Genomic DNA, 13014 nt, shown 5'->3' with positions numbered 1-13014 from the left:
TAAAAAATGGCATGAACAAGTCATCCAAAATTTTTTTGCAAAATTTGATAATGTACAATTTTCAAAGGCATATTACATATAACAGGCTCTTCTAATGTGTGTGTATATATTGAATGGGGTAAATCCTTTTTCTGATATTTTTTCACTATTTACGAGAACAAATTACTGAACTCTTCAAAAGAAGAAAAAAATTGGCAGCAAGACTCCTCGAACCTCGGACAAAATAGAGCAATTTTGGCTCTCTTTTCATCAGCCAGCTTTGATGAACGGTGGATGCAATTCCCATTTGATGAATACTTTTCCCATTTGATGGATACTTCTGAGATCAGCCGCAGGATACCTAACAGGAATCTGAACCACTTATTCCCTTGGGAGAAAAAAAATTCCAGGGAGAATATATAATGGCTGAAGCAGTTGTCACCAAGTGAGCATATGGCCATGATTCTCAAATCAGATGTGCTCCCCTCCCATAGAGAGCTTGAAAACTACTTGATACCAGATGAGAAACCTTGCCTCGGAGGGAAACCAGTCTGACGCATCCTAAAAGGCTTCTCACCACCCAAATGTCTGTTGTCAGATGGTCCAGCCCCAAGAATCCCCAATGAATTTGGATCAGCTACCCGAGCACCATTACTCATAGGTCTTAGAGCTGGGGGCTGAACTTGGATATGATTATCAGTTTCTGCTCTTCTCCTTCGTTTCCATGCTTCAAATTTCCCTGTATCAAGACCCTTGACAACTGGTTCTGACATTTGATAGTTACTCATATTTTTGAACCCTCTTTGCCTCTCAAATTGCCGAGGGAAAGGAGGAAAATAATTGGGGTCACCGTCTTGGCCAATAGGACCATGTGTGGATCCATTAACATGGGAAGGGCCAACCGCTCCCTCCTCATCCTGCTCCTGTCTAAGTTTTGAGTAAATTTGATGAAGCCTCTCACCGGAGAGATTTGAAAAGGTAGAGACATAGTTCCAAAGTCGCATGGTCATCCCTGAAAATTGAATAACCACGTTGTAAACATCAGATTAAATTTGGAACAAAAGAGAAAAGATCATTAACAACTATAACATAAAAACAGAGTCATCTATTATTTGCGGGGAAAAAAAATTGGAAAATGGCACTGTACACTCACGAGGGAAAATGAGAATCACTTACAGACCCGAATTTAGATTGAAAAGCAACATAAATCAGTCACTAATATATGAAGGATAAAAAAAACACTTACTATCTTGTTTATACGGCTCCTCCTCATGTTCTAAAACAATTTGATCAATCCTTCGGCCTAGAAGCTGCAAGTAATTCCGAATTTTTGAAAGCACCTGAAGAAGAAGATAATGAAACATAAAGTCAATAATAAAAAAATGACAAATGAAGAATGAAAAATTAAAACTAATATGTACCTTTTCCTTTGGGAGATCAGCACTAGTGGTCTGCAACCTCTGAAGACGTTTCAGGGTTTTTATTTCATCAACCATGACATCTTCACACCATTCCATCCATTTCACTTCCTTGAACTGCTCATATACTTCTTCATTGTCCGACATTTCACCCTCCTCTTTTACTAAAGGTTCAAGTTTCATGGGTTTCAAAGGTCTTCCTTTGTTCATTTGAACATTGAGTTTGGGAGATCCAGGCTTTCCTTTCTTAGCCCGGCCACGAGAGATTGAGGTGCTCAGAAGATTTTCCCTCTCCTTCTTAGAAGTTTTACGACCCACTTTAGCATTTGCTTTCTTTCCAAGAACCGCAAGTTCCTGGCAACAGAAGTCCTAGTCGTCAGTTCATGCAATTCATGAACCAAAATAATACTAAAGATGTGTTTGGATACCGCTTATTGCTGAAAACTGAAAACAATGTAGCAAAATAATTTTTAAATGTGTGAATAGTGTCATGAGACCCAGTTTTGAAGTTATTTTAAAGGAAAAAATGTACTTGCGGGTCCCGCAAACAGTGCACAGGACCCACTGTTTTAACGCAAAAGCAGACGTGAGTTTGGATTTCAGCTGTATCCAAACTCACACTAACATGAAGCAAAAAGTGATTTTTTTTTTTTTATTGGTAAGTTATACACATACCCAATGGGCCTTGAACCCACCTCACCCTCCACCTAAAACTTATTAGGGGAGGAGGTGCCAATTGAACACATGAAAGAAAAAAAAAAGTGATGTTCATTCTATAATAGATATCAGCATATTTTACAGAAATGGGCACATTCAAGTTTGCATCAAATAAATGACAGCAAGATGATATGTGCAGCCACATACTTCAGGATTCCGATCTTACCGTTATGGATTTTGTTTTGATGTTGTGATAAACAGATTCTATTAGACTGAAGAAAAACCTCAAGTCTACAATACATAAGCAAAAGGTTCACCTAAAATATACAAGCAAAAGAACAAACTCTACAAACTCCTCGTATATCTCTATATTGAGTGTGAATTTTGAAAATCTAACCGTTATTCTTCATACATGTAAAATTTCAAGAAGATAAAAGGTCAATTACTATCTCATCAAACAAATGTTAAAATTTCAAATTTTTATGATCTAAAATTGTGTATAAAAAATATGTTTATTGATTGAATAGTAAATAATATCCAATTTGAATGAAATTTAATATGCATGTTAAGAACATAAAGAACATGAAATTCAATGGTTAGATTTTCAAAATTCACACAAAAAAAAAAAGATATATGAGAAGTTTAAAAAGTCACTCCAAACTAGTTTGGAGAAAAAACTTTGTTCGGAGTAGCAGCGTTCCAAATCAATCTGTCGGTATGTCTTTGAAACAAACCTTTCCAACAAAATAACATATCAATAACCTTCAAAGATCACTCACTAATGCAGGGAACCAAGATTTTATTTTTTTTATTTAAATTTTTTATTTCTTTTATTTTTGAATTTGGTTATTAATGTTGAAGGTTTTAAGGGATTTGATTAGATGTTTTCCATATTAGTATAATCCCTAAAACCTATTAAACTGGCACTCCCGTAACGGTGAAAGGCAGTACAATTTGAATAAGAATGATTTAAGAATATATCTCCTAAGTGGTGATGCTAAACGCCCTTAGGTGGTGATGCCTAGGGTTTGCAGGCAAGTTCTAGGTAGGGAAGCTTAGGATTTGTTCTGCTGTTTCTTTTGTTCCTCTTTTGTCTCCCATTTTATTCTTGTGTTTTGCATCACTCGCTATACCCCAAATAAAGCGAACATGAACAACTGAAGCTCCCTAGCAATCTGATACTGGACTTGCATATACACGCCAATTCACTAGAATCATATTCCTTTTGATGAGATTATCCACAATTTAACACTTACCCCCCAACAGGGACACATAAAGCAAGAAAAGGATAATTTTATGAACACTTCTGATGTTTATACCCCTAATGCCAGAGCAGCATATTCACAATTGAAGCTCAAAAAAGGAAATTTTATTGAAACTAGTGATGGTTATATGTTGAGCAAATATTGAAAGGAAAAGGCCAACAAATCTATAAACATGCTAAAGATTGCCTACCATTTCTAGAAGAGCATTAGCACGGTCTCTCAAATTTGGAGCACGTGGTAAAAAGGTTTCATGGTGTTGAAGTTCCACCGGAGCAATCTTCTTCATAAGGCCAAGCCTTTCATCTAACCTTATCTTTTCCCAATTGCCAAAACCATGGTAGTGTATTCCCAGAAGCAATCTTGCATCATCAACTATCAGAAACCAAAAAACATTCTTTGAAATCACGATATAATGGAAAGAAATGAAAAAATTAGTACAATGGGAGGAGAAACACATACTCTGATTCCAGCCACAACCTTTGGACCAGTTTGAAGGTTTGAGGTACATCAAAACCCGGAATTGGGCAATGGGATCTTCATAGCGACTAATGCGCTTCGCTAGGAGTTGCAGCTCTTGAACACGAGTGATAAGATCATTAGCCTTCACAGGAACACCAAAGAAATCCAACAAAGGCCCCTATCAATAATTAGGGTATAAATTTGTTAGATTACAAGAGCAAACAAGACAAAAAGGATGCAAAGCATTCAAAACAAAAACAGAAACAAAAGAATAAGTCTAAGGCCAACCTTTGGGTCCAGGATTTCTACTTCAACTGCTTCTTTACATCCATCAATCAAAGCATCAAAGAGTTCAATCTGTGCGTCGGGTGGAGCTGCTCCAACTGCACCCCCAACCTCCTCAGCTATGAAGCTGATTTGGCTCTGATTTCCAAATTTCATGACCTAATTTTTTAATGGTGGGAGAAATTTGACAATTAGAGCTTTGCCATAACAGAGCAAAGAAATACAATTTCCAGCTATCACGCCCAAAGATTATAAATAACACACTCATTGCCATATGACTACAATCCTTGAACATCTAGCACAAATTATCATACTTAGCTACTACCCTAGCAAATTGTGATGCTGGATTGCCACTTCAAAATCTGATGCACTTTTGTTCCAAAAGACTAAGGTTGGCAATCCACAAATTCCCTTAAATTACCTCCTTAATAAAGTTATACTAAAACTTCATAGATTATAAAACTTGGGGCTAAAAGAGGACAAAAATTATAATATGCATGTTTCACAGATTAGGAAGTGATGTCATAAGAACATATTCATTCATGCTAACATAGTGTAAGATGAAAATTTGAATCACAAGTAAACAGGCTGGCTGTGATGCACCAGATTGACATTGAATTGGTTGAGTGTGTTGAACCGCACATTGAGCATATACTGGGTTGGTCTGAGCTTTGTAAACAATTACAGAGAGCCTCAATTGTGATTAGAATAGTCCTTTTAGGATATAGCGTAGATCTAACCAGTGTTTTTCCTTGGTCATTACAAATAGTACCAGAGCCAACCTAGTAACACAGTGTGGGCTCGACCACAATACCCCACAACTTGGGCCCTAACGAGGAAGTCGAGAATTTAAATGGGGGAGATTGTAATGCCCTAGGAGTGTATGTTGAGTCGAGTATATACTAGATTGATCTGAGCTTTATAAAAAACTACAATGACCCTTAATTGTGACTAGATTAGTCTTTTTGAGGCACAATTCAGATGTGAAAAGTGCCTTTCCTTGAGTTGTTACACTGGCTGTGCCAAGATCGAAAGTGGAAATAAAAAAGACCCCCCCCCCCCAAAACAAACATTAAACTCAAACATAAACAAGACCCCCAAAGCAAAATTATTTAAAAGAGAGAGGTAGAAGAAGACTCAAAAGCTCCAAAGACATTTTCCCAAAACATATAGCCATACTCATCAATAAGGTGGATAATATGAATATCTTTTTGTCCTCTTTCATTGTAATTACAACTAAATTCGCCACATGCACATTAACGAGTAACAAGAAGTAGCATTGGTAACTGAACTGATACACAGCATCTCATAAAACAAAACAGCTTCTGTAACTGAGTCAAACAAAAAAAGCTATGCTTTCCTGATCTGTTACACACTAGTTCATTCAATATTCACAGTGAAAACATACAAATGGTGCCCCCCCTTCCCCCTCAATGTTCATGGCAAAAAGGTGCAGGAATGAAGAAAGCCAGTAAAAGAGAAAGGGAGTTGCTTACATTAAGTATATTAAAGAAAATGCATATTGGATATCCCAGACCCAAAATTGCAGAAAGTAACTTTATCATGTCACCCCATAATTCCACATGTAGCCAAGATCCCAAAAGCTATGACTTCCAAACAATAGGATGGACCCATCACCCAGGTATAGAATCTAAAAACTTCCAAATAAAAGGACCCATCACCACAATTAGCTAACGTATATAAACTCCCAAGCAACCCCCTCCCTCACCCCCCCCCCCCAAAAAAATAATAAATAAATAAAATAAGTTACATAATTAAAAACCAAGTGAGCATGCAAGCTTAGTATATATTCTCTCTCTTAAAATGAAACCAACCAGGGCTAAATTATTTACAATAAAAAACAATTTAATATGGTATATAATCAACAGCCTTAACATCATAGGATAAAAAATTTAAAATTTATATAACAGCTCGATTTTTCAACAAATAAACAATGTAATGTTAGCTAGTATATCCAAATACAAACAACTGAATCAGGATGACCTACCAAAAAAGAAATAATGGACCCTCTGTAAATCAAGGAAAAAATTATAATGGTAGATAAAACACAATCTTTTTTTTTATATATATAAATCTCTATCATCATGTTACAAATAAAAATTGTAAATATACTAATATTAAGGTGGCCAAACTATCAAGGGCATGATATGAACTTGCTCTAGACAATCCAAAATAAATTAAAATAAGGTGTAGTGAAACACAAGGCATAGAGTTTGTAAGAATATCAATAGAACTTTACCGCACGAGAAAAACGCAATGCATCTCTTTTAGACAAATTCCCATAAGACCATCTTCTCACTTGAAAAGTAGCTCCCTCGATCATTGGTACTGCTGGCACTGAATAATCAGCTCTACGTCGTTTCTGCAATCTCTCCTGAGGCTCAGATCCTTTCTTTTTCCTTTTATTACTCATCTCAGGTTGGTTAGCCTCTGCATAGCTTTTGGTATTTCTTGCAGCACGAGGAACTAGAGCATCCTGAAGGAGAACAAATGTCTAAATGATTAAGAGATTCCAAAAATGAAGAAAGAACTCATAAGTGTAACAAGCAAAACTCAAAAAGCTTAGCACAGTCAAAGTACATACTTCAGCGTGGGCTACTGCTTCTGGCTTTATCCAACGACTCCAAAAGCTCCCATCATCTTCAGCACTACCGAAATTGGCAACCTGGATGTAAACAAATAAATATATAAAGGGTTCTAAAAATCATTAACGACTCTATGTCTGGATTTAAAAGCCTAGAGGAGGGACAAGTTATTTAAATGAACCCACATATTGCTCCCAACCACAAAACACTAGAAGAGGGACAAGTTATTCGAATGAAGTATTCTTTTACATTACTACATTACACACACATACAGTGCCTTGGAACTATGACCTAACCCTCCCCATCCTATCCTTATAAGGGAAGGAGATACCATTTGAGCAAGAAGTCACTGGCTAACAAAAAAATGTCAAGTTACTAGAAGGAGAATGACAAAGATTAAGCCACCAAGAAAATGGTTTTATAATCTTGCCTTAAAAGCACTCAACAATTCATTCCCTTGCTCTCCACCAGGTTCCTTCTCTTCAACTTTCTCTGCTCTTTCAAGAATTTCATCAATATCCATGCTTAAAAGTTTCTTCTTGCTTTCTTCATCATTCTTGTCTTCCTTAAAAAGTTCCTCTGCTCCAAACCTTAAGATAGCCGATAGCTCATTCTGCAATCATGAAAAATACAAGACAAATCAATTCTGCCAAAGGACAAAAAGTACAGCAGTCACTACAAAGTAAAATTCCAAAAGCTGCATTAAGGCCCAGGAAAAAAGAATTGAGCTACAAATGGAAGCTTATATGCTCATGAACTTCTTGTGTTTCTGCTTCAAAGTTACCACGTAATCCAATGAAATTTCGATAATCTTATTGTAACAAATGTCCTTACTTTGTCAAAGAAACTCCCTTTTTTCGATTCTTTCTTCTCCAATCTGCCCTCTGCGTTTAATTTTTGGATCACCAAATGGTCAAGAACCTATAGAGGACAGATAACACAAGAACATGTAAAATTATTATCTCAAATTTCTGAGGGAAAAAAAAATTCACGTAAAATGCATGAACATTGGTAAAGATTAAAATGTTTACACGCTCACAGACACTAACTAATGCATCTAAGAATAACTAGCAAAAAAGGAATTAAACAATTTTAAACGTTTTTGTTCAGTATACCATTTTTTTCTTGGCTCGCTCCAGGATATCTTCCTCAACACTTTTGCTTGTAACAAATCTGTAGATGTTAACAACTTCTTGTTGTCCAATTCTATGAGCTCTACTCATTGCCTGATGCAAAACAAACAATAATAGTAAACAACACGACTGAACATATCCGCTATTTTTTTTTATAAGTAAATAAGAAACTTTATCAAAATGAAGAAAGGCACATCCTAGTACACAAGATGCGTACTGGAGATGTTCAATTAAGACAGATTACAAGACTATAGAAACTCCAAGAAATTGGAACTCAAGTATCCTGGCATTACAGCCATCAATCAAACAAAGACCATAAGACAACCATCTGAATGAACATGTCCACTATTAATCATAATCAAGAAGCATGAAACCCAATGACATAATCACAAGACAACAGGAGGAGAGATTTCATCCAGTACAAACCTGTAAGTCATTTTGGGGATTCCAATCTGAATCAAATATTATTACTGTGTCAGCCGTTGCAAGGTTGATACCCAGGCCACCTGCCCGAGTTGAAAGAAGGAAGCAGAAATCATCACTCCCAGGAGCATTAAAATGATCCATTGCCTGCTGGCGTAACTCAGACTTTGTACTACCATCAAGCCTCTGAAACTGAAAACCTCTAAGTGACATATACTCTGCTAGTATATCCAGCATTCGGACCATCTACAATAAATCATGTAACCATCACTCAATCACTTGATGGGTGTGAAAACTCAATACTAGTTCACAATCTGACACAAGTCACACAACAATCATCAACACAATCATAATTCATTAACAACCTCAGTGCAATGTCAATACAGGATGGTACCTAAGAACGTCAGTAAATTATGAAACTATCTAAATTGAACAACTTCAAATAAGAAGTCTTAGCAAGACAAATATTCAAAATAACTTTGAAGGCTTTTTTTTTGTTTTAGTGTTGTGGGGGGGGGAGGGGGGGGACGCTTGCGAAATTTACTACTACTAATGAAAATATAACATGTAACCAATAAAACCCCTTTTAAAATGTTAATTCTAAAACTATTCTCCGTCTCTTGTCAGAATCCAACCGCACTCCCTTCAAGAATCATACCCAAACAGTGACCTCTTATCATAAACCAGTGCACTACAGCACTCCCATTAAGAGATCATAACCTAACAATCCATTTAATAAAAGTAGCTCTATCTGGCAGAAACAGCCACCTAACAACAGTATCATCAACTCAAGCTTGCTTTATTATGAAAGACGGCATTTTCATTCCCAATGCCAAAATACATATACGCAGAAACTGTGCTCCCATTCACAGCTATTTACACCCCTAACCACATCAACGTGGAACAAATAAAATGACACATTTTTGTTTAGTTTGATTGGTAGAAAATAAGTACCAAACAGAAACCAACATTGGTGCACATTTGCATGCAACTTGTTCAGCTCCCAATAAGTTCATCTAGAACCCATGATAACTTACTTATAAATCAGGTAAGCCAATTACTAGTCTCAAGACAAACTTCTAGTCAGGTAGGCAAATCACATGCCTTAGATGATACAGGGAATCTGCATAAGCCAACACGTCACTTATATACTAACAGAAAAATTACCTGATGATTGATCACTTCCAAAACATATTTCTGATACTTCCCAAATAGTTCAACTAAAATCTAAGTAGCTAAGAAACACCATATAGAGACATCCATGCACTACAGGTCAAGATAATTTATCCTGCTGACTAGCCTATCTACACGCAAACATATGAAGACTCAACAAAACAAAACTATAAGGTAAAACAATAGACTATTCATAGCTTCTTGTAAGTTTTTTTTTTTATATATATATTATAGCTTCTTGTAAATTCTTAAGCTACAAATTCAAAGCAATTATTCCGGAAAACAAACCTGGGAAAAAATCAGAACACGATGCTTTGTCTCATGTAATCTAACAAGTAGCTTATCAAGTATGACTAGCTTCCCACTGCTTAAGATAATTCTCTCCAGTTTACTGCCATCATTTCTTGAGTCCCCACCATAACCATGGTCCGCACTTTCAAACAGGAAAGGATGATTACAGCATTTCTTCAACTCTACCACAATATTTAAAAGTGAAACCTGGAAAGGAAAGTATAAATATGTGCCAATTTTTAAATAGTTAACAAGCAAACAGGCATTATTGAACCAATTACAGATTCAGTCAGTTTTATACCACACAATGCATTCTTCCTTTTAATTACTAATGCTATAAAATTATGACAGAGACCTTTTACAGGACATACGGAGATGTTTCTTATAATAATGATAAATGGTGTTCAAGCCTTAAAACCATATAAAGCTAAAATGTATAATAACCTGATTCCCACGAACTCCTTTGTTCAGGTCATGAAAGTTGCGTTCCAAAATCCACTTGTAGTACCTAGTTATATGCAACCAGCACCAGGTGTGCAGATAGTGAATTCAGATGGCACGATTGGAAGAGTAAAACTTCATTGCAAGCTGATAATAGCACTTACTGCTTCTGAAGAGGGGACATTTCAAGCCGAAGAATACGCTCAATTTTTGGAGGCAAAGACTTCTCTACATCCTTTATAACTCTTCGGAGAATATGGGGCCTCAATTCCGTATGAAGATTAGCAAGCTACAATAAAATAATCCATAAAAAATAATAATAATATGAATAAATATTTAAGGTACAAACAAATTAATGTTTTTCAAATAAATTAAATACGTATAGAGATACCACCGCACACCCTTGGTGCAAAGGTCACTCCACAAGTATAAGTGTTTGTGAGATGTGGGGGGCAAGGGCCAGGGTTCAAATCTCCAAGAGAGAGACTCACACACATATACACTTAAATTAAGATAGAGTAAAATTTCTATCTTGTATAAAAAAAAAAATATGTATATATATATATATATATATAGAGAGAGAGAGAGAGAGAGAGAGAGAGAGAGATAAGCAAGTAATGTAAATGAACATGTGATGAAGAGTGTAAATTGCACCTCATTCTCATTGAATGAGCTGAGATTCTTGTAATTCTGAACAAAATCATCCTTACTCTTGAACTTCTCATGGTCAAGGAAGTGAAGCAAAGCCCTATAGCAAAAAAGGGTGGCAAATAAGCAAAACGATGAATAACATTGGTACCAATAATAGCAAATAACTGCTTCTTGCTTTCCTAAAATTTTGTTTACAGTCAAAAGCAATCTCATACTGGCTCACAGATCGTTACAAAAAAAAAATCAACAATTTCTTTTCTTTTCTTTTTTGTTGGTAAAAAATCAACAATATCACACTAGTGAGATCAAGTTCACCATTGTTTGGGGAGGTTAGAATATATAGAACAACAAAACGTTTATGCAATATTTATTATCTATGGAAAACACATCATAGGATTTTAAGGAAGTAATGTGGTAGCCGGTAAGGTTGGATAAAAATAACTATGAACAAAAACCTAGAAGGCATTAAGGACAAAATTAAACAAAGCATTGGTTAGTGCAGAAAGCAATTGGAGAAGGTAAAACTCATGTTATAATTTTTATTATGATAAACAAAAACTCATTTTCTAATCACAAAAGGCTAATATAACAAGCCAAGATTAAACCCCTGTACTGTACATTCAGTACAGATGAACCTACAAGAACTGATTCTCATCTGAGTAGAAGATACGAGACACAATAGGATCAAAAGTTTCAGAACACAGGGCTAAGACCAAAAAAAGGAAGCATGAAATATTTGTATATCGAAGGTGATAAGGAGATGAGTCTTCCACCTAGTCACTAGGACACGCATATGCAATTGCCACCCCCCAACAAAAGAAAGAAAAAGAATGGGGTTTTAAACATAAAGAGATGCATCAGAATATGCTAAACTATAGTTGAAAAGTTATTTATTTGCCTCGCAATACATTTGTTATCAGCATTAGTGCATATTCAGCAAGAAGTTAAGAATGAAATAAACTAGCATGCAAAAAATGCAATGCTCTTTCTAATATGAAGAGAAAATTCAATACCATAGTTCTTCTACACTGTTTTGTAAAGGAGTTCCAGTGATAAGCAACTTGTTCTTGGTGCTAAATTCCTGAATGCAGCAGGGCAATCCAAAACCATCCAAATTAAATTAAAATGTAAATATATATGTCAATCATTCAAATTCATTGGAATATTTAGCATACCGAAAGGGTTGTGTACAATTGTGCCTCACTATTCTTTAACCTATGAGCTTCATCAACCATCAGATAATTCCATTTGATCTTCGAGAGAACAGCCTTATCCTTCAGAACTACTTCATATGTGGTCAATATTGCATTAAATTTTATATTCCGCCCAACTTTTTCATTGTAAAATTCATATTGCTGACAAACCTGCAATCACATAGCCAGCCAAAAACAATTAACTATAAAAAATATGATGCAAATATCTAAACACAGGCCAAATATATAGTCCTTAATGCAGATATGAATCAGCTAAATACAAGAGGCATATAGCCTCCACCTTAAGCTTTCTCAATTATTTAAAGGAAAGAGAACAATCAGTAATTGTGATCTGTCATTACTCCCATCATGATGCAAAGTCCCATCAATTATAATATTAATGATTGCCAGGGAGATTTGACATTCACATGCGCCATCAAGCAATACCACAATCGGAACCAAAATTTTGTCTTGCATTCAAGAATCAAACAACATATGACATAACATCCACTTCTTTTTTATAATCAGCCACTTTCCCGAGCTGATCTACCATTATTTTATCATAAATGTCATCGGAGAAAGAAATTCACTAATTTTTTTAAAAGGTAGATAGTGGGGGACGGGGGAGGTGGGGTTCAAACCAGACACGAGACACCACAAAGGATGCCATGTTGAACTATCACTTGAACCCCCCAAAAAGGAATCACTAATTCCACAAAGCAAGACAGCATGGGGAACAAACTTAAAATTATGGTCAAATATCAAACACTGCAAAAAGGCATGCCAAAATGTGTATCACTGTGCTGATATTGTAAGTCATATTATATATACCAATTAGACAAGCAAGCTCTAATAGTACACTCATTAAACAACTCATCAACATAAACCTTTTTTTTTTTTTATGAGTATCAACATAAACCAACTTTATCATTTGAAAACTACAACTATCTTAATCTAGAAGGAATTTTTGGCAAAAAATGTCACCGCTAACAATCACAGATATAGCATGCCTATCAAAAACTTGTGCATCCTATCCTAGT

At 35.7% G+C, this 13014-nt stretch overlaps 1 protein-coding gene across 3 annotated transcripts in view; it reads right to left on the bottom strand.

Moving 5' to 3' along the window:
• The window catches only part of LOC142607460 (protein CHROMATIN REMODELING 5), a 28174-nt gene continuing 15160 nt past the window's right edge, over positions 1-13014 (bottom strand). For all 3 annotated transcript variants that reach the window (XM_075778968.1, XM_075778969.1, XM_075778967.1), the window contains 18 exons: positions 11957-12145; positions 11795-11862; positions 10785-10878; positions 10295-10419; positions 10134-10197; positions 9687-9896; positions 8229-8471; positions 7785-7895; positions 7504-7590; positions 7100-7282; positions 6669-6749; positions 6324-6560; positions 4067-4222; positions 3779-3956; positions 3510-3691; positions 1401-1751; positions 1226-1319; positions 1-991 (listed from right to left, as the gene is read on the bottom strand). In XM_075778968.1, coding sequence (XP_075635083.1) covers positions 486-991; positions 1226-1319; positions 1401-1751; positions 3510-3691; positions 3779-3956; positions 4067-4222; positions 6324-6560; positions 6669-6749; positions 7100-7282; positions 7504-7590; positions 7785-7895; positions 8229-8471; positions 9687-9896; positions 10134-10197; positions 10295-10419; positions 10785-10878; positions 11795-11862; positions 11957-12145 — 3159 coding nt within the window. In that variant the 3' untranslated portion in view covers positions 1-485. The remainder of the gene's footprint in view (positions 992-1225; positions 1320-1400; positions 1752-3509; positions 3692-3778; positions 3957-4066; positions 4223-6323; positions 6561-6668; positions 6750-7099; positions 7283-7503; positions 7591-7784; positions 7896-8228; positions 8472-9686; positions 9897-10133; positions 10198-10294; positions 10420-10784; positions 10879-11794; positions 11863-11956; positions 12146-13014) is intronic.

This window comes from Castanea sativa, chromosome 8 (assembly GCF_040712315.1).
Source record: "Castanea sativa cultivar Marrone di Chiusa Pesio chromosome 8, ASM4071231v1".
Taxonomy (NCBI): domain Eukaryota; kingdom Viridiplantae; phylum Streptophyta; class Magnoliopsida; order Fagales; family Fagaceae; genus Castanea; species Castanea sativa.
Note: the sequence above shows the minus strand (reverse complement) of the source record. Positions and strands in the feature narration are given on the sequence as shown.